Source organism: Salmo salar, chromosome ssa18, assembly GCF_905237065.1.
Source record: "Salmo salar chromosome ssa18, Ssal_v3.1, whole genome shotgun sequence".
NCBI classification, from domain to species: Eukaryota; Metazoa; Chordata; class Actinopteri; order Salmoniformes; family Salmonidae; genus Salmo; species Salmo salar.
In genome coordinates, this window is record NC_059459.1 from 76,113,827 (window position 1) to 76,136,326 (window position 22,500).

At 45.5% G+C, this 22,500-nt stretch overlaps 1 protein-coding gene across 12 annotated transcripts in view; it reads left to right on the plus strand.

Moving 5' to 3' along the window:
- Window positions 1-22,500, plus strand: part of LOC106578047 (phosphatidylinositol-binding clathrin assembly protein) — a 77,864-nt gene that overhangs the window by 26,437 nt on the left and 28,927 nt on the right. For all 12 annotated transcript variants that reach the window (XM_014156611.2, XM_014156601.2, XM_014156605.2 and 9 more), the window contains exons 3-6: window positions 18,157-18,232; window positions 18,416-18,518; window positions 18,793-18,886; window positions 19,074-19,185. In XM_014156611.2, the coding sequence (XP_014012086.1) occupies window positions 18,157-18,232; window positions 18,416-18,518; window positions 18,793-18,886; window positions 19,074-19,185 (385 nt within the window). The remainder of the gene's footprint in view (window positions 1-18,156; window positions 18,233-18,415; window positions 18,519-18,792; window positions 18,887-19,073; window positions 19,186-22,500) is intronic.

The following is a 22,500-nucleotide window of genomic DNA, read 5'->3' on the forward strand; positions in this document are numbered from 1 at the left end:
CACACACGGACGGACTCGGGACTGACACACACACACACACACACGGACGGACTCGGGACTGACACACACACACACACACACACGGACGGACTCGGGACTGACACACACACACACACACACGGACGGACTCGGGACTGACACACACACACACACACACACACACACACGGACGGACTCGGGACTGACACACACACACACACACGGACGGACTCGGGACTGACACACACACACACACACACGGACGGACTCGGGACTGACACACACACACACACACGGACGGACTCGGGACTGACACACACACACACGGACGGACTCGGGACTGACACACACACACACACACACACACACACACGGACGGACTCGGGACTGACACACACACACACACACGGACTCGGGGCGGGCGGACGGACTCGGGGCGGGCGGACGGACGGACTCGGGGCGGACGGACTCGGGGCGGACTCGGGGCGGGCGGACGGACTCGGGGCGGACTCGGGGCGGACGGACTCGGGGCGGACGGACTCGGGGCGGACTCGGACGGACGGACTCGGGGCGGGCGGACACACACACACGCGGACGGGCGGACACACACACACGCGGACTCGGGACTTACACACGGACGGGCGGACACACGGACTCGGGACTTACACACGGACGGGCGGGGACGGACGGACGGACGGACGGACGGACGGACGGACGGACGGACACGGGCGGACACGCGGGGACGGACGGACTCACGGGGACACACACGGACGGACTCGCGAGGACACACGCGGACTCGGGGGAAACACACACACACACACACACACACACACACACACACACACACACACACACACACACACACACACGCGGACTCACACGCGGACTCACACAATCCCATATGCCTTCCATAGTGTTCTCAGTGAGATGCTTCCATTTTAAATTGTCTATGCCTGCATTGAGCTCTTGAGAAATGTGTTCCTGGTAGTGTTCTATTTGACAAGAGGGGAGAACAGCCACTCTACTGATGATGATTACTACAGCTACTTTGACTGTTTCAACTCTGTGATGAAAGGGGACCGGACTTTGTCACCTTAGTTTAGCAAGAAGCACATTTCCACATATGAGGATGATGTAACCAACCATTTTTATAGCTTGCTTTCTTCTCTTACGCTGTTGATTCTAAGACGTCCTCTGGCCAGTGAAAGAGAGAGGGGGAACCAAAAGAGGGAGAGGTAGAAAGATGGAGCGAGAGAGATGGGGGGGAGAGGGAGAAAGATGGAGCACAAGAGAAAGAAAGAAGGGGAACCAGGAGAGGGAGAAAGAGGGAGAGCTTTATATCAGTCTCCATTCCATAGTGTTGGTCTTGATTGGATTGGTTTAGTTTTAGTCCAACTACCCAGTATCAATACTCCGTTAATTCTTCACCCGAGGTTTATCCTATACACCTGATAAGCTTTTCTATCGTTCCTTCTCTCTCCCCCACTCTCGCTCCATCTCTCTCCCCCTCCCTCCCTCGTGAGAGAGAGCACACTCTTAGTCTTTTTCTTCCCTCTCTCTTTCTCTTCTCTCTTTCTCTTCTCTCTTTCTCTTCTCTCTTTCTCTTCTCTCTTTTTCTCTTTTTCTTCTCGCTCTCTTTTTCTTCTTCCCTCTCTCTTTCTCTTCTTCTCTCTTTCTCTTCTTCTCTCTTTCTCTTCTTCTCTCTCTTTCTCTTCTTCTCTCTCTGTCTCTCTCTGTCTCTGTCTCTCTCTGTCTCTGTCTCTGTCTCTCTCAATACCCTATTCGATCTTCACCTGTAATTTTCTCTTCTGCTCTGCCAAGAAACAGTTCCTTGGAGACTACATTGTTATGCAGAATGTAATAGTCTACCGTTCTATATCAATGGTGTTTTCCTGTTGGACATTTGAAGTTGGAAGTTAACATACACTTAGGTTGGAGTCATTAACTTGTTTTTCAACCACTCCACAAATGTCTTGTTAACAAACTATAGTTTTAACAAGTCGGTTAGGACATCTAAGTCATTTTTCCAAAAATTGTTTACAGTTCGATTATTTCACTTATAATTCACTGTATCACAATTCCAGTGGGTCAGAAGTTTACATACACTATGTTGACTGTGCCTTTAAACAGCCTGGAAAATTCCAGAAAATGATGTCATGGTTTAAGAAGCTTCTGATAGGCTAATTGACATAATTTGAGTCAATTGGAGGTGTGCCTGTGGATGTATTTCAAGGCCTACCTTCAAACTCAGTGGCTCTTTGCTTGACATCATGGGAAAATCTAAAGAAATCAGCCCTCCCTAAATTGTAGACCTCTCCACAAGTCTGGTTCATCCTTGAGCAATTTCCAAACGCCTGAAGGAACCACGTTCATCTGTACAAACAATAGTACGCAAGTATAAACACCATGGGACCACGTAGCCATCATACCGCTCAGGAAGGAGACGCGTTCTGTCTCCTAGAGATGAACGGACTTTGGTGCAAATCAATCCCAGAACAACAGCAAAGGACCTTGTGAAGATGCTGGAGGAAACAGGTACAAAAGTATCTATATCCACAGTAAATCGAGTCCTATATCGACATAACCTGAAAAGGAAGAAGCCACTGCTCCAAAACCGCCATAAAAAAGCCAGACTACGGTTTGTAACTGCACATGGGGACAAAGATTGTACTTTTGGTAGAAATGTCCTCTGGTCTGATGAAACAAAAATAGAATTGTTTGGCCATAATGACCAATGTTATGTTTGGAGGAAAAAGGGGGAAGCTTGCAAGCCAAAGAACACCATCCCAACCGTGATGCGTGGTGGCAGCATCATGTTGTGGGGGTGCTTTGCTGCTTTGCTGCAGGAGGGACTGGTGCACTTCACAAAATAGATGGCATCATGAGGACGGAAAATTCTGTGGATATATTGAAGCAACATTTCAAGACATCAGTCATGAAGTTAAAGCTTGGTCGCAAATGGGTCTTCCAAATGGACAATGACCCCAAGCATACTTCCAAAGTTGTGGCAAAATGACTTTGTTGTCCTTAAGCCAAGGTACTGGAGTGGCCATCACAAAGCCCTGACCTCAATCCCATAGAAAATGTATGGGCAGAACTGAAAAAGCTTGTGTGAGCAAGGAGGCCTACAAACCTGACTCTGTTACACCAGCTCTGTCAGGAGGAATGGGCCAAAATTCACCCAACTTATTGTGGGAAGCTTGTGGAAGGCTTCCTGAAACGTTCGACCCAAGTTAAACAATTTAAAGGCAATGCTACCAAATACTAATTGAGTGTATGTAAACTTCTGACCCACTGGGAATGTGATGAAAGAAATAAAAGCTGAAATAAATCATTCTCTCTACTATTATTCTGACATTTCACATTCTTAAAATAAAGTGGTGATCTTAACTGACCTAAGACAGGGAATTTTCACTAGGATTAAATGTCAGGAATTGTGAAACTGTTTTTAAATGTATTTGGCTAAGGTGTATGTAAACTTCCGACTTCAACTGTATGTACACGCATTGTTTGTGTGTGTGCAGTCCCAGTTATACTGAACGTTTGTCCCAGTCGTTTCCTGTGTGTGGCGAGTGTAGGCAGGCCACAGTGTACCAAAACAACCAGATTACAGGAAGCCTCAGACAATGAGCAGGAGAGAGAGAACCAGGCCACCCACCCAGCCCGCCGCCTCAAGCCTCCCCTCAGGTGCTCTGATCCTGGCCGAGGCTACTCAGGTTACTGGGCCGCCCTCCTGGAAGTCTGGCTGCTGACTGTACTATACTGAGCCTGAACAAGGTTACTCTGGAGAGGGTAGACACAACAGTAAGGTCGGGGGAGGATATAGGAGTGCTGGAGGAGGATATGCTTGGAGACCGCTCCGTGGCCCAGGTTGGAGACCGCTCCGTGGCCCAGGTTGGAGACCGCTCCGTGGCCCAGGTTGGAGACCGCTCCGTGGCCCAGGTTGGAGACCGCTCCGTGGCCCAGGTTGGAGACCGCTCCGTGGCCCAGGTTGGAGACCGCTCCGTGGCCCAGGTTGGAGACCGCTCCGTGGCCCAGGTTGGAGACCGCTCCGTGGCCCAGGTTGGAGACCGCTCCGTGGCCCATGCCCAGTACCACCCCTACCTGGCTGGGAGGAGCGAGGACACTGATAGAATGCTGATGCTAAGCCATGTTTGGTCTCCCATCTTGAGAGAGCGAAGTATAGAGATGTAGAAAGGGGGGCATAGTGTGTGTGTGTGTGTGTGTGTGTGTGTTTTATGTTGAAGCAATAAGGCATGAGAACCTGGGGATTATCGTGTGCTAACTCCCAACTAAGGGGTGTTCTTATGCCCGAGGCAAAGCCGAGGCCCTTTGGAGGGTGTTACTCTCGATAAGTCCCGGTTTCGTGGCCTTATTTATTTCATAAAACGGTTGCCGACATGTATTAAAAAAAGTTTTCATTCAAAACGTTAGAACATTGAGTGAGTTCTGAAGTTGCTAGCCAAGTAGCCTTGCTAGCCAAGTAGCCTTGCTAGCCAAGTAGCCTTGCTAGCCAAATAGCATGGGGAAATGTTGTCTAGATTAAATTTTTCCAGGAGAGATTAAGTTTATAAATTGACTGGCTGGGCTGTGAGACAGTGGATGCGTATTGATAAATCTAATGAACTTGTTAATTGTTAGATTCTCCTCTACTTCTGATTAGTTTTTAGCCAGTAGTTCTGAAAGTAGTGCTCACAAGCTAAAATTGGTCCCCAAAAATGGTTTACTACGTCACATTATGTGCAGATATGTGCACCACGTCATTGCTCGCTCTGCTATGCGTGTATGACGTGCCTCTTGCTAGCTGTCACTTACATGAAGCTCATTGGCGAACTCTAATTGTTAGGGGGCTGGCCCACATGGGGGAAAATGAAGGGGAAACGGCGTAGTGCAGCTTCCAGAAAAAGTTGCTTTCAAACTAGGGGTTTTGTTGCTAATTGAGGCAAGGCTGTAATTCTTCTCATGGATTATGCATGTATGAACTACACATTGACACATCCAGCCCAAAACGGGAAGTTTAAATAATAGTTAGTGGTCGCCAATGTTCCGGAGCATGTCTTTAACAGGCATTACCCGGAGAATTCTGGGATTGTGGTATAACTCCCTGCTATCAACCAGTCAGCATCCAGTTTCCATTAACGCCCGGTTTCTAAACTATACTAACACTGAGTCACCTCCCTACTGTCCCAGATACTGAATGTACCTATCTGCCTCAGTGACGTTACTAGAAGAAAGAGGTAGAGGACGAGAGAGGGAATGGAGGGGGAGAAAGCAAAAAGGGAGAGGGAGTGAGTCAAAGGAGAGGGAGAGAGAATGGGCCAATCTGCTTTAGTGACGCCACTGGAAGATTGTCGTCAATAAAACTACTAATAACCCTTGAAAGGGGAGAGGGATTGAATAGAGAGAGAGAGAGGGAGAGAGAAGGGAAGTGAAGGAGAAATGGATGAGAGGAAATGATTAGAGGAGAGAGCGAAAAGGACAAAGCATGAGGGGATGAGGGAGCTAGAGAGAGACAGAGGAAGGCTGAGCGCTAGCAAGAGAAGGCGGGAGTGTCAGAAAAAAAAAGGTCTGTAGAAAAGCGTTGACCGTGACTTGTGTCAGAGGGGAGATAGAGGAGAGCTCTGAGAATCTTTTATCATGTGTTGGAGTGTAGGTTCAAACTGACTAATGGAGGTCGCCAAGCACAATAATCTAGAGATGCATATTGCATACTCAATGGCAGGGTGGACACGAGGTGTGGTGGGGTGTACAGGAATGATGAGTCTAAAAGAGAGAACAGAGGGGGGGGTGTGCCCTTATCTTAAAACACCCAGCTCCAGGCTGGCCCAGCCCAGCAGAATGTACACACACACACACACACACACACACCAGGGCTTGACATAAACCATGTTTTAGCCACTAGTCCTTTTGACAAGTAGGAAATTTCTTTACTTGTCCAAAAACTCCTCAAGTCGCTTATCCAAAAACACAAAATTATCTGTAACACCGTTTTGACATTATTGAATGTTGCAAAAATAAAATGCATGATCTTTTTTTTTTTTTTTACCATAGAGACCAAACCATCAGACAAAAATGTAAGCTCCACTGCCTATTGACTTCTGACGCATATTCAAGCCTTTCTCAAAATAGCCCTTTTTAAGGCTCTCCTGGAGGATCTTTGGCCACCCTTTGGTAGTCTGTAAAATATTACAATTACAACAACACTTTTTAAAATGTTTTTATAAAATAATTCCCTCCGGTGCTCAAAATTGAAGGTAGTCCCTGGGAGTATTTAGAAATAATACATATGTCTATGGTTCCAAACAGACTCTGGGACAACAGACCCACTGCACATAAAAATAAATAACAATAAAATAAAGAGGCTGAAGGAACAAATCATACCATTTACCTTCAATATTTTAAAGTTTATTTCTTTATAAGCTCATCAATGCGCACATGGCTGTAGGCTACGTACAGATATTCCAAAATACAATTAGTGGGGAAAACACTTTTCCCAAAAGCACATGCCAGCGGTTTCATCTGACAGATTAAAATATCTGTTAGATGTTAAGGGGAGATCTAAAGATGCATTAACTAGCATGGGTTATTAATATGACCTAGGGTTATCATTAACTAGCATGGGTTACTAATATGACCTAGGGTTATCATTAACTAGCATGGGTTACTAATATGACCTAGGGTTATCATTAACTAGCATGGGTTACTAATATGACCTAGGGTTATCATTAACTAGCATGGGTTATCATTAACAAGCATGGGTCACTAATATGATGAGGGTTATTTATGCCTTTGGCTGCTGGACAGTAAAATAAAGTTGATTTGAAAATGAATAGATCATGAGAGAAATGCTGGCATATTAAGTGTTTATAAAATAATTCCTTAATTTCTGTGGTCGTATTTTGTCTAGACTACTTTGAAACAAGGTTAGACTTGCTTCATAAAATGCCCAGGTTTTAAACAGTAAAGTTTATGCTTAAATTGTTTCAAAATACTGACGGCCTCTGGTCAGATTCAAGGTAGGTGATGCCTGTATGTAATTAAGTCTCATTTAAAGTTTGGCTACATTTTATGAGGCCTCCCTCGTGTCGGCATCTGTTTGGGCATGAGGCTGTAGCCAATATGCATCTCATCTACACTTTGACCTGTAGGCTTGTTTAATGTACATAAATAATGTATTTGAATATTCTGTTGGCCTCTGATCCAATTCTGATCGGAGTAATTGTTTGATATTTTTACTTGTCCATTCGGACAACTAAGAGTGTCTTCAGAAAGTATTACATTTTTCCACATTTTGTTACAGCCTAATTTACGTAAGTATTCACACTCCTGAGTCAATACTTTGTAGAAGCACCTTTTGGTGGCGATTTACAGCTGTGTCTTTTTGGCCTAGTCTCTTAAGAACTTTGCACACCTGGATTGTACAATATTTGCCCATTCTTTTAAATATTCTTAAAGCTCTGTCAGGTTGATAATTGCTAAACAGCCATTTTCAAAACATGCTATAGATTTTCAAACTGATTTTTAAGTGATTAGGCCTCTCAGGAACAGTCAATGTCGTCTTGGTAAGCAACTCCAGTGTAGATTTGGCCTCGTGTTTAAGGTCTGTTGGAAAGCCGACTGAACCAGGTTTTCCTCTAGGATTTTGCCTGTGGTTATAGCTGTATTCTGTTTCCCTTTATCCTAAAAAAAAATCCTTAGTCGCTGTCTGATGCAGCCACCACCATGTTTGAAAATATGAAGAGTGGTACTCAGTGATGTGTTGTGTTGGATTTTCCCCAAGTGTAACACTTTGTATTCAGGACATAAAGTTAATTTCTTAGCCACATTGCAGTATTAAGTGCCATGTTGCAAACAGGATGCATGTTTTGTAAAAAAAAGTAAAAATTATGTAGAGGCTTCCTTTATTTCACTCAGTCATTTAGCTTAGTATTGTGGAATAACTGCAATGTTGTTGATTCATCCTCAGTTTTCTGATATCACAGCCATTAAACTCTAACTGTTATAAAGTCACCATTGGCCTCATGGTGAAATCCCTGAGCAGTTTCCTTCCTCTCTGGCAACTGAGTTAGGAAGGACGCCTGTTTCTTTGCAGTGACTGGGTGTATTGATGCACCATCCAAATCCTAATTAATAACTTCATCGTGCTCAAAGGGATATTCAGCGACTGCTTCGTTATTTCGTTTTTTCTACCAATGGGTGCCCCTCTTTGTGAGGCATTGGAAAACCTCCCTGGTCTTTGTGGTTGAATCTGTGCTTGAAATTCACTACCTGACTGAGGGACCTTACAGATTTGTATTTATTTTACCTTTATTTAACTAGGCAAGTCAGTTAAGAACAAATTCTTATTTTTAATAAGGCCTAGGAACACTGGGTTAACCTCTCTAGGGTAGCGTCCCACCTGGCCAACATCCAGTGAAATTGCAGAGCGCGAAATTCAAAAATACTAAATTCAAATATTTACCATTCTTGAAAATATGTGTTATACATCAAAATAAAGCTTAACTTCTTGTTAATCCAGCTGCCGTGTCAGATTTCAAAAAGGCTTTACGGCGGAAGCAAACCATGCGATTATCTGAGGACAGCGCCCCGCATACAAACACATGAAAATCATATTTCAACCAGGCAGGTGCGACATAAAAGTAAGAAATAGCAATATAAAAATACATCACAAATGGTCCTTTTGTTCGATAATGTCCTTTTATATCCATAAAAACGTAGTTTTAGCTGGCGCGCTTCAGTCAATAATCCACCCACTTTCCCTCCATCAAAATGAATCCCAAACGTTACTAATAAACTTTTCCAAACAAGTCAAACAACGTTTATAATCAAACCTTAGGTATCCTAATACGCAAATAAACAATACAATTTAAGATGGAGAATCGTTATTGTCTTTACCGGAGAAAAATACCAAAGAACGCATTTACTTTCACGCGATTGGAAACACTACAGCCAAAATGCACCTAGAAAAACAAAAATTTCTGGGTCATTTTTCCAAAAACCAGCCTGAAACTCTAAAGACTGTTGACATCTAGTGGAAGCCCTAGGAACTGCAATCTGGGAGGACTTGGCCTTATAATTAAAGTAATAGCCATTGAAAAAAGTGGTAAGCTGAAAATGTTTTCTTTTGGGATGGTTTGTCCTTGGGGTTTCGCCTGCCATATCAGTTCTGTTATACTCAGACATTATTTTAACAGTTTTAGAAACTTAAGAGTTTTCTATCCAAATCTACCAATTATATGCATATCCTAGCTCCTGGGCCTGAGGCAGTTTTCTTTGGGCAAGCTTTTCATCCGGATGTCAAAATACTGCACCCTACCCCAGAGAGGTTAACTGCCTTGTTCATGGGGCAGAATGACAGATCTTTACCTTGTCAGCTCGGGGATTCGATCTTGCAACCTTGCGGTTACAAGTCCAACACTCTAACCACTAGGCTACCTGCCGCCTGATAATTGTATGTGTCGGGTACAGAGATGGGGTAGTTATAGAAAAATAATTGTACCCATATTATTGAACACGGGATGAGTCTATGCTATTTATTATGCGATTTCTTAAGTTACTCCTGGATTTATTTCAGGCTTAACAAAGGGGTTGAATACGTATTGACTCAAAACATTTCAGCTTTGAATCGTTTAATTACAAACAAAATTCCACTTTGACCTCGGAGTATTTTGTGTAGATCAGTGTCACCATCTCAATTGAATCCGACTTTGTAACACAACAAGATGTGGAAAAGTTAAAAGGTGTGAATCCTTTGTCGGCATCAAATCTATATTCTTGTTTTCCGGAAAATGTTTTTGCCTTTCATGGACGAGAACAAGCATTATTGTCAAGTTCTACACACACACACACTTTTGATTAGTGTTGGTCTACAAGTTGTAGAAGTCAGAAGTGCAGCGTTCTATTCCAGCACTGCAGACAGATTGTCAGGGGAGTTACAAATGCTTGCACTTCCTAGAATGGTTTGTGAACCCCTTCGTTCTAGAATGGTTTGTGAACCCCCTCGTCCTAGAATGGTTTGTGAACCCCCTCGTCCTAGAATGGTTTGTGAACCCCCTCGTCCTAGAATGGTTTGTGAACCCCCCTCGTCCTAGAATGGTTTGTGAACCCCCCTCGTCCTAGAATGGTTTGTGAACCCCCTCGTCCTAGAATGGTTTGTGAACCCCCTCGTCCTAGAATGGTTTGTGAACCCCCTCGTCCTAGAATGGTTTGTGAACCCCCTCGTTCTAGAATGGTTTGTGAACCCCCTCGTTCTTGTTTAGCATATTGGCCCTGTGTGGTAATAATAGCTTTTTATAAAGTCGGTGTCTGACTCGCGCCACTGACCAGCTCTCTTCTCTCCCTCCCTCTTTCCTTTCTGCATTCAGGTGAAATGCTTCTTCTGGAGTAAACCTCCGTAACTAATCGATAGAGGGTGTGTGTGTGTGTGTGTGTGTGTGTGTGTGTGTGTGTGTAAGGGTTTAGATCAGTGTCATTAACAGTGAGTCATTGTGGCTGCATCATCGACCCTGTCGCACAGATTCGTCCACCAACATCTGTGTGTGTGTTGGGTTTGTCATCATACAGGTCATCGGTAGTTCTGCCACAGTGGCAACAGGAGCCCACACACCATTGAATGAATTCCAGTTTCAAATGTACCAGGCAGATGGCAGACCCTGTGTATGGTGTCGTGTGGGAGTGCAATTTGCTGATGTCAACATTGTGCCCCATGGTGGGGTTGTGGTATGGGCAGGCATAAGCGATGGCCAATAAACACAATTGCATTTTATCTTTTGGCAATTTGAATACACAGAGATACCATATCGAGATCCTGAGGCCCATTGTCGTGCCATTCATCCTCCGCCATCACCTCATGATTCAGCGTGATAATACACGGCATCATGTCGCAAGGATCTGTACACAATTCTCGGAAGCTGAAAATGTCCCAGTTCTTCCATGACCTGCATACTCACCAGACATACAGTACCTGTCAAAGGTTTGGACACACCTACTCATTTCAGGATCTTCTAGTTTTACTATTTTCAAAATGTTAGAATAATAGGGAAGACAAAAACTATGAAATAACATAGTCTTTGCACACTCTTGGCATTCTTTAAACCAGCTTCATGAGGTCGCCACCTGGAATGCATTGCGATTAACAGGCATGCCTTGTTAATTTGTGGAATTTCCGCAGACTGAGGGAAAAGCAGCCAACAAGTGCTCAGCAAATGTGGGAACTCCTTCAAGACTGTTGGAAAAGCATTGTGAAGGTGCATTGTGAAGCTGGTTGAGAGAATGCCAAGAGTGTGTAAAGCTGTCAAGGACAAGGGTGGCTACCCTAGAATCTCAAATATAAAATATATTTTAACACTTTTTTTGGTTACTACATGATTCCATATGTGTTATTTCATAGTTTTGATGTATTCACTATTATTCTACAATGTAGAAAATAGTACAAAAATAAATGAACCCTTGAATGAGTATGTGTCTAAACTTTTTTGACTGGTACTGTCACCCATTGAGCAACTTTGGGATGCTCTGGATCCATGCGTATGATCCAATGTACCAGTTCCCGCCAATATCCAGCAACTGCACAGCCATTGAAGAGGAGTGGGACAACATTCCACAGGCCGCAATCAACAGCCTGATGAACTCTATGTGAAGGAGATGTGTCGCGCTGCATGAGGCTAATGATGGTCACACCAGATACTGACTGGTTTTCTGATTCACGCCCACGGTATCTGTAACCAACTGATGCCTATCTGTATTCCCAGTCATGTGAAATCCATAGATTAGGGCCTTTTTTTCCCCATTTAACTGAATTCCATATATGAGCTGTACCTCAGTAAAATCTTTGAAATTGTTGCATGTTTATTTTAGTTCAGTGTAGAATTTCAGTAAGGCATGTCTTAGTGATGGACTGCCTTCCCTTACGGCCTCCACAATGGATTAGTCCACTCAGACAGGAAATTATATATATTTTTTTGCTACTGCTTGACTAAAGAAATCTCGGTCGACCAACAGCCTATTGTCCAGACAATCGACCGGTCGACAGAATGGGTTTAGCTCTTTAACCCTAACCGTTTCTCAGTCATATCTCTTAGCTCTCACCTCCTCTGTCATTCAGCTATCCTACCACTCCAACTTTGTCTCACTATCCTCTGATGCAATCCGTAGGGTACTACGTTGTGTGATTTTATAAAACACTTTTTTTCTCCTTAGTTTTTTCAGTTAACATCAACTTCTGTCGGGAGGTGCTCTTGGTTTCTGTGGTAACTGCAAACTTTCTCCTAAAGAAACAAACTTTTGTCTTTCAAGACCTGTTCCTTTCTCTTTTTATTTGCTTGTCACTGCACAACAGTGTACAACAGTGCAGTAATATCTAACAAGTAATCTAACAATTCCACAACTACCTAATACACACATGTAAAGGGATGGAATAAGAATATTTAAACTCAGCAAGAAAAGAAATGTCCCTTTTTCAGGAACCTATCTTTCTAAGGTAATTCGTAAAAATCCAAATAACTTCACAGATCTTTATTGTAAAGGGTTTAAACACTGTTTCCCATGCTTGTTCAACAAACCATAAACAATTAATGAACATGCACCTGTGGAACGGTCGCTAAGACACCAACAGCTTACAGACGGTAGGCAATTAAGGTCACAGTTATGAAAACTTAGGACACTAAAGTGGCCTTTCTACTGACTCTGAAAAACACCAAAAGAAAAATACCCAGGGTCCCTGCTCATCTGCATGAAAGCGCCTTAGGCATGCTGCAAGGAGGCATGAGCACTGCAGATGTGGCCAGGGCAATAAATTGCAATGTCCATATTGTGAGACACCTAAGACAGTGCTACAGGGAGACAGGACAGACCGCTGATCGTCCTCGCAGTGGCAGACCACGTGTAACAACACCTGCACAGGATCGGTACATCCAAACATCACACCCGTGGGACAGGTACAGGATGGCAACAACAACTGCCCGAGTTACACCAGGAACGCACAATCCCTCCATCAGTGCTCAGACTGTCCTCAATAGGCTGAGAGAGGCTGGACTGAGGGCTTGTAGGCCTGTTGTAAGGCAGGTCCTCACCAGACATCACCGGCAACAGCGTCGCCTATGGGCACAAACCCACCATCGCTGGACCAGACAGGACTGGCAAAAAGTGCTCTTCGCTGACGAGTTGCGGTTTTGTCTCACCAGGGGTGATAGTCAGATTCGCTTTTATCGTAGAGGGAATGAGCGTTACATCGAGGCCTGTACTCTGGAGCGGGATCGATTTGGAGGTGGAGGGTCCGTCATGGTCTGGGGCGGTGTGTCACAGCATCATCGGACTGAGCTTGTTGTCATAGCAGTGTCGTGTCTTTGGCTATGCCGGATTAAGTGATATGACATGCTAATTTATAAAATGATTTCTCTGTAATTAATATTACCTGATTAAGCTAATCATGTAAATGTAATTAACTAGAAAGTCGGGGCACCACGGAAGAACGTTTATAGAGCCGTTATATTCCGAATAAACTCTTAAAATACTTTGTAATATTTTACATCGATAGCAGTCAATATTAACCCTTGTTTTATTTTCAGTCTCATAATGAAAGTTGTAAATTATTGGTTATCTTCACGAACCCTGGCTAACAAGTTGAATCAGCAATACAAAATTGGGTTTAATTATTTATTTACTAAATACCTAACTAATCACACAGAATTACAAATACACAGAATACAATGATGTCATACAGAAAACGTCCTGGTGGACGGAACCTGTATTAAAGCTAGTTACACAAAGGAAAGGGGGTTGGGCTTGAATGAAAGAGCGGGAAGATTTAGGAACACAGAAACAGGCAGCTATGCTATCGTAAATACATTATCTTATGCATTCTAAATTACCGCCCATTTGGAAAAGGAAAATGCAATAAATATTTACTCTGAGCTGCGCTTCGGTAGATTGGTCGTAGATGCTGGCCGGGTTGGCCAACAGATCTCCCTGTTTTCGGAAGAATGTCAATGGTGGTCCATTGGATACGTGGTGGTATCTTCGTCTGGTTGTTAGACTGGATCCGTCGTCTGTCCTTTCCTAACCCACGTTAGCAGCGGCCGCTGCTAACTCAACGGCTAGGAAGTAGCACTACTGTAGTGAATAAGCTCAAAGTTCATACCATTCGCCACCAAAGCTCACGCCGAGGTTGGCTCAGTTCTGTTCTTGACATGTGTGTCCTTCTAACGTAGAGGCTGCAGACCTCCCGTACTGGAACAACTGGTTATCTTTTCGTCAAAGGATTATATAGTGGAGAGGGGGAGGGAGATGTTTCATCGTTTATAACCCCTGTCTCTTCACAGGGTTGGGCCACTGATCGAGCAGGGCACTTTCCTTATGAAAACCCAAATCTCTCATTCGGAAGCTAAAATTACATTTCATCTCCTAACAAACATTTTCAATATCAAACATTTCAATTGCATAACAATTCCATGTGACTCTGATAACTAGAGGGCGTATACTTTCTCAGATACAGTTTATGTCGTCCTGTCATCAGTCATAATGTCTCAGATGACAACCGAACTGACATACATACTCATTACGTTCCCAAGCATATTTCCAACTGGTTTTATTAACAAAATATGTGGTACCTTTCCCCATTTGTTTGATGTTCCCAGACTCTCTATATTTAACACAGGCTATTCAAGTCCTTCAGTAGATTCAGAGAGGGGAAGGGAGAAAGGTATTTATGGTGGGGGGGGGGGTGTCATAAACCTTACCCACAGGCCAACGTCATGACAGCAGGCACTCTCAACGCTGTGTTATAGGGAAGACATCCACCTCCCTCATGTGGTACCCTTCCTGCAGGCTCATCCTGACATGACCCTCCAGCATGACAATGCCACCAGACATACTGCTCGTTCTGTGCGTGATTTCCTGCAAGACAGGAATGTCAGTGTTCTGCCATTGCCAGCGAATACCCCGGATCTCAATCCCATTGAGCACATCTGGGACCTGTTTGATCGGAGGGTGAGGGCATTTGCAGGTGCCTTGGTGGAAGAGTGGGGTAACATCTCACAGCAAGAACTGGCAAATCTGATGCAGTCCATGAGGAGGAGATGCACTGCAGTACTTCATGCAGCTGGTGGCCACACCAGATACTGACTGTTACTTTTGATTTTGACCCCCTCCCCCCCTTTGTTCAGGGACACATTATTCAATTTCTGTTAGTCACAGGTCTGTGGAACTTGTTCTGTTTATGTCTGTTGTTGAATCTTATGTTCATACAAATATTTACACATGTTAAGTTTGCTGAAAATAAACGCAGTTGACAGTGAGAGGATGTTTCTTTTTTTGCTGTTTACATATAAATGTACCGAGCGCCATAGGCCCTCTTCTCTTCTTCCCTCTTTTCTCTTCTCCTCTCTCCTCTGAATCCATCCATCAATCTGCAGGCTGTAGCAGTGCTTAGGTTCCCATGTCTCCATCTTGCCCTGATTTCCTATACTCAAGTAGTCTTGATTTCATTTGGTACTATTCAACCCATTTGATGCATATCAATTGAATTTAATCCAGTTGAGTGAAGGCTCCAATGAAAGCAATACTCATGAATTCTCTCTAATCTACAAGATCACATGAGCTCTGGGCCAATTGTGTTGTGTGGTCCTGTTGCCCTCTCTCTTTCCTCCACTTTCTCGCTCGGTCTTTCCTCTCTGCTCTCTCGCTCGCTCTTACCTCTCTCAGCTCCTATCTCTCTCAGCTCCTATCTCTCTCAGCTCCTATCTCTCTCAGCTCCTATCTCTCTCAGCTCCTACCTCTCTCAGCTCCTACCTCTCTCAGCTCCTACCTCTCTCAGCTCCTACCTCTCTCAGCTCCTACCTCTCTCAGCTCCTACCTCTCTCAGCTCCTATCTCTCTCAGCTCCTATCTCTCTCAGCTCCTATCTCTCTCAGCTCCTATCTCTCTCAGCTCCTATCTCTCTCAGCTCCTACCTCTCTCAGCTCCTATCTCTCTCAGCTCTTCTCTCTCTACGCTCTCTACGCTCTCAGCTCCGCTCTCTACGCTCTCAGCTCCTCTCTCTACGCTCTCAGCTCCTCTCTCTACGCTCTCAGCTCCGCTCTCTACGCTCTCAGCTCCGCTCTCTACGCTCTCAGCTCCTCTCTCTACGCTCTCAGCTCCTCTCTTTCCTCTCTTTTTCCTCTTTCCTCTATTTTCCTCTATTTTCCTCTCATTGAAAATAAGATTGTGTTCTTAACTGACTTGCCTAGTTAAATAATATTATATAAAAAAAAAAAGAGAGAGGAAAAAAATATATAAAAATCGGCGTCCAAAAATACAGATTACCGATTTGTTATGAAAACTTGAAATCGGCCCTAATTAATCGACCATTCCGATTAATCGGTCGACCTCTAAACCAAAGCATCACCAAATTTATATGGGGCAATAAAAAAACCTAGGATCAAGTTCTTCACTCTATTGAAACCTGAATCTAAGGGTGGTCTTGCCCTTCCCTCCCTTCAATTGTACTACTGGTCTGCCCAAATCCACAACATGCTAACAATCTTAACTCACTTGCCTAGTTAAATAAAGGTCTAAAAAAATAAATAAATGAAAGTTTTATAAAAAATCGGCCAAATCGGCGTCCAAAAATACCGATTTCCGATTGTTATGAAAACTTGATATCGGCCATTCCGATTAATCGGTCGACCTCTACTCTCTACGCTCTCTCTACCCTCTCTCTACGCTCTCTCTACCCTCTCTCCACTCTCTCTCTCTACCCTCTCTCCACTCTCTCTCTCCGCTCGCTCTCTCTCTCCGCTCGCTCTTTCCGTTCTCTCTCCGCTCGCTCTTTCCGTTCTCTCTCCGCTCGCTCTTTCCGTTCTCTCTCCGCTCGCTCTTTCCGCTCTCTCTCTCCGCTCGCTTTTTCCGCTCTCTCTCCGCTCGCTCTTTCCGTTCTCTCCGCTCGCTCTTTCCGTTCTCTCTCCGCTCGCTCTTTCCGTTCTCTCTCCGCTCGCTCTTTCCGTTCTCTCCGCTCGCTCTTTCCGTTCTCTCTCCGCTCGCTCTTTCCGTTCTCTCTCCGCTCGCTCTTTCCGTTCTCTCTCCGCTCGCTCTTTCCGTTCTCTCTCCGCTCGCTCTTTCCGCTCTCTCTCCGCTCGCTCTTTCCGTTCTCTCTCCGCCCTCTTTCCGCTCTCTCTCCGCCCTCTTTCCGCTCTCTCTTTCCGCTCGCTCTCTCTCCTCCCTCTCCGCGCTCCGCCCCCTCTCCGCGCTCCGCTCTCTCTCCTCTCTTTCCGCTATCCTCGCTCTCTTTCCTCTCTCTCTGTCTCCGAGTAATCTGACCTGTTTTAGCCTTGTTTGACACACACACACCACATTCTCCGTGGCAATAAAGACAACAAATGTCCCCAAACACAAGCAATCTGTGTGTCCCCCGAATGCCACCCTATTTTCTATATAGTGTACTATATTTAACCAGAGCCCTCTGGGATGCAGAAAGGGGGTTAAGAATTTTAACAACCTGGGCCAATGCTTTTTAAACTGTTACTTTGCCACAGGCCAAATGCTTACTTAGCTATACACACACGCATGCAATCACCGATGCACACACCCAATCCACAGAGCACGTTTTTCTCGGCTCTCATACCAGTCCTTAAAAAAAAAACTCATGACATCTTCCTAATTACTCTGATAAATGCTGAAGAGGGAGAATATGATCAAGGTCAGTTTCTAGTCCTTAATGTTTTCTTAGGAGAGTCTATTGTCTGTCACAGAAGTGTGCTGGATATTAGAGTGTGGGCTGGCGTCGTGTGAATCCCCCGCGTTCTGAGACGCTCCGTCAGAACCAGGAACGCCGGGATAGATGGGGAACATCAGCTAGGAACGTTGATGTTCCAGACTGCTCATGTCTCAGCAGAGCGCTCCTCTTTTCCGGGAATTCCCAGCCCTGTGGGTGTGTGTGTGTGTGTGTGTCCCTCATCCCTGCCAATTGAATGTAGTCCACGTTGATACTTGAAGAGATGGGATGTGTCTCAAATAGCGCCCTGTTCCCTAAATAGCGCAGTAGTTGTATTAAGAGCCCTATGGGCCCAGGTTGAAGTAGTGAGATGCATAGTGAAAAGGGTGGTATTTTGGACACGGACATGGGATTTTTATGACCCTGTTTAGTCAGGAACTCCTTAATTCTGACCTGAGACTTCTGACTTTTTTTGTCTTCCATTTTTCTCAGCGTCTTATCCAGTATCTGGCTTCTAGAAACACCCTCTTCAACTTGAACAACTTCTTGGACAAAGGTGCTCTGCAAGGTATGATATGTTACAACACACACTTATACTGTACTAGTGCATGATTTTTACATGGCTTTGGTCTCAGATTCTGTCCATTTTAGTGGGGTGGGGGGAGGTTTCACTGGGGGTACTGTGGTGGTTTCCATCAAATGAGGTTGGCTCAAAGGCTCTCTCTCGTTCTCTCTCTCGTTCTCTCTCCAGGTTATGACATGTCTACATTCATCCGTCGGTACAGCCGCTATCTGAATGAGAAGGCCATGTCTTACAGACTGGTGGCTGTGGACTTTACCAAGATGAAGAGAGGGTAGTACACAATAGTTCATATATCTACAGCCTACTAGGACTGTACTGGGCTGAGCCAAGTTGCGCTGCACCGGGCTGAGCCAAGTTGAGCTGCACCGGGCTGAGCCAAGTTGAGCTGCACCGGGCTGGCCTGCTGAGCCAAGTTGAGCTGCACCGGGCTGGCCTGCTGAGCCAGCCCAGTACCAGTCAGGTTGCTTCTAAGCGATGAATCGGGTAAAACTACCAGCTGATCTAGGAAAAGGAAAGTAACTAGAAAGTGTTTGTGTATGTTCCAGGATTGACGGTGTGATGCGCACCATGAGCACAGAGAAGCTCATCAAGACCTTGCCAATTATCCAGAACCAACTAGACGCACTGCTAGACTTCCAGGTTAGTGTTTGTTGAGGGGTGTGTGTTTACAGTGGGAGAGATGGGCTTCAGACGTGAGCTGACGTTTCATTTTGTTGTGTGTTTGGAGATTGAGATCGAGAAATATGTTTATGAAATGATTCTTCCTCCCTCTTTCCTCCTCCTCCCCCTCTTCATCCTCTCCCTGTCTCCCTCCCTCCCTGTCCAGGCCAACCCTAATGAGTTAACTAACGGGGTTATCAATGCAGCCTTCATGCTGCTGTTTAAAGACTCCATCCGTCTGTTTGCTGCCTACAACGAGGGTGTCATCAACCTACTGGGTAAGGACAGGTCTAGAATCAGATTTAACGATTCCTTCTTGCTGAGTAAAGGAGTAGGGCTTATCAACTAGATTTGGCTGCAGGCCGATTTTATTAAAAATAAAACTGTGAGTGGTTGGACGGGGGTCCGGAATATAATTACTAATCATTTGGAGACCAAGAATCCCAAACAGATGTAATATTTCACTAAAACATGATCATTTTCAAACCTTGCTTACGATTGTATACGATCACGTGTCTCCATTGGGAATACTTGGGAACAGATTTAAAAAATGAAAATCACTTGGAGATGATTTCCTGTTGTTCTTAGTCTTTTATGTTGTTTTTCCCCCGAAAACTTGGAGAGGCGAGTAAAAGTACCGGCGGGCAGCCAGTTGGAGAACCCTGGTTATACAGACACCTCTTACACACTGACATATTGTCAGCCCTGTGGTTAAAATAGTGTCTTTTTGAAGTGCAGTTCTGGTTCTTTGACCCTTTAACTGTGTGTGTAGACTAGGAGCACTGCTGTCAAACACTAGATTGGTAGTGGTGATAACTGTGTGTGTAGACTAGGAGCACTGCTGTCAAACACTAGATTGGTAGTGGTGATAACTGTGTGTGTAGACTAGGAGCACTGCTGTCAAACACTAGATTGGTAGTGGTGATAACTGTGTGTGTAGACTAGGAGCACTGCTGTCAAACACTAGATTGGTAGTGGTGATAACTGTGTGTGTAGACTAGGAGCACTGCTGTCAAACACTAGATTGGTAGTGGTGATAACTGTGTGTGTAGACTAGGAGCACTGCTGTCAAACACTAGATTGGTAGTGGTGATAACTGTGTGTGTAGACTAGGAGCACTGCTGTCAAACACTAGATTGGTAGTGGTGATAACTGTGTGTGTAGACTAGGAGCACTGCTGTCAAACACTAGATTGGTAGTGGTGATAACTGTGTGTGTAGACTAGGAGCACTGCTGTCAAACACTAGATTGGTAGTGGTGATAACTGTGTGTGTAGACTAGGAGCACTGCTGTCAAACACTAGATTGGTAGTGGTGATAACTGTGTGTGTAGACTAGGAGCACTGCTGTCAAACACTAGATTGGTAGTGGTGATAACTGTGTGTGTAGACTAGGAGCACTGCTGTCAAACACTAGATTGGTAGTGGTGATAACTGTGTGTGTAGACTAGGGGCACTGCTGTCAAACACTAGATTGGTAGTGGTGGCTGTTAGCCTGATCACATTGTGTTACTTCTTGCAGTGCGATTTAAAGTTCTTGTGCCAATTTGATGTGATTTTAAATCTGCTATGTTAGACTCTCAGACAGGAAATATCAATGAACACTACAGTGTGTCAACAGGCTGATGTGAGCTCCACTGTCTAACGTGTGTGTAATGCTGTGGCTCTGTTTTGACAGGTTGAGATGTATTTCTCAGTGTCTCCCTCTCTACTAATGGCTTCTTTGTACTTTTCTCTGTCTCTCTGTCTCTCCCATCCTGTATCTCTCTGTCTCTCCCATCCTGTATCTCTCCCATCCTCTGTGTCTCCCATCCTCTGTCTCTCCCATCCTCTGTCTCTCCTATCCTCTGTCTCTCCCATCCTCTGTCTCTCCCATCCTCTGTCTCTCCCATCCTCTGTCTCTCCTATCCTCTGTCTCTCCCATCCTCTGTCTCTCCCATCCTCTGTCTCTCCCATCCTCTGTCTCTCCCATCCTCTGTCTCTCCCATCCTCTGTCTCTCCCATCCTCTGTCTCTCCCATCCTCTGTCTCTCCCATCCTCTGTCTCTCCCATCCTCTGTCTCTCCCATCCTCTGTCTCTCCCATCCTCTGTCTCTCCCATCCTCTGTCTCTCCCATCCTCTGTCTCTCCCATCCTCTGTCTCTCCTATCCTCTGTCTCTCCCATCCTCTGTCTCTCCTATCCTCTGTCTCTCCCATCCTCTGTCTCTCCCATCCTCTGTCTCTCCCATCCTGTGTCTCTCCCATCCTGTGTCTCTCCCATCCTGTATCTCTCCCATCCTCTGTCTCTCCCATCCTCTGTCTCTCCCATCCTCTGTCTCTCCCATCCTCTGTCTCTCCCATCCTCTGTCTCTCCTATCCTCTCTCTCCCATCCTGTATCTCTCTGTCTCTCCCATCCTCTGTCTCTCCCATCCTCTGTCTCTCCCATCCTCTGTCTCTCCCATCCTCTGTCTCTCCCATCCTCTGTCTCTCCCATCCTCTGTCTCTCCTATCCTCTGTCTCTCCTATCCTCTGTCTCTCCCATCCTCTGTCTCTCCCATCCTCTGTCTCTCCCATCCTCTGTCTCTCCCATCCTCTGTCTCTCCCATCCTCTGTCTCTCCCATCCTCTGTCTCTCCCATCCTCTGTCTCTCCCATCCTCTGTCTCTCCCATCCTCTGTCTCTCCCATCCTCTGTCTCTCCCATCCTCTGTCTCTCCCATCCTCTGTCTCTCCCATCCTCTGTCTCTCCCATCCTCTGTCTCTCCCATCCTCTGTCTCTCCTATCCTCTGTCTCTCCCATCCTCTGTCTCTCCTATCCTCTGTCTCTCCCATCCTCTGTCTCTCCCATCCTCTGTCTCTCCCATCCTGTGTCTCTCCCATCCTGTGTCTCTCCCATCCTGTATCTCTCCCATCCTCTGTCTCTCCCATCCTCTGTCTCTCCCATCCTCTGTCTCTCCCATCCTCTGTCTCTCCCATCCTCTGTCTCTCCTATCCTCTCTCTCCCATCCTGTATCTCTCTGTCTCTCCCATCCTCTGTCTCTCCCATCCTCTGTCTCTCCCATCCTCTGTCTCTCCCATCCTCTGTCTCTCCCATCCTCTGTCTCTCCCATCCTCTGTCTCTCCCATCCTCTGTCTCTCCCATCCTCTGTCTCTCCTATCCTCTGTCTCTCCTATCCTCTGTCTCTCCCATCCTCTGTCTCTCCCATCCTCTGTCTCTCCCATCCTCTGTCTCTCCCATCCTCTGTCTCTCCCATCCTCTGTCTCTCCCATCCTCTGTCTCTCCCATCCTCTGTCTCTCCCATCCTCTGTCTCTCCCATCCTCTGTCTCTCCCATCCTCTGTCTCTCCCATCCTCTGTCTCTCCCATCCTCTGTCTCTCCCATCCTCTGTCTCTCCCATCCTCTGTCTCTCCCATCCTCTGTCTCTCCCATCCTCTGTCTCTCCTATCCTCTGTCTCTCCTCTCCTCTGTCTCTCCTATCCTCTGTATCTCCTATCCTCTGTCTCTCCTATCCTCTGTCTCTCCTATCCTCTGTCTCTCCTATCCTCTGTCTCTCCCATCCTCTGTCTCTCCTCTCCTCTGTCTCTCCTCTCCTCTGTCTCTCCTATCCTCTGTCTCT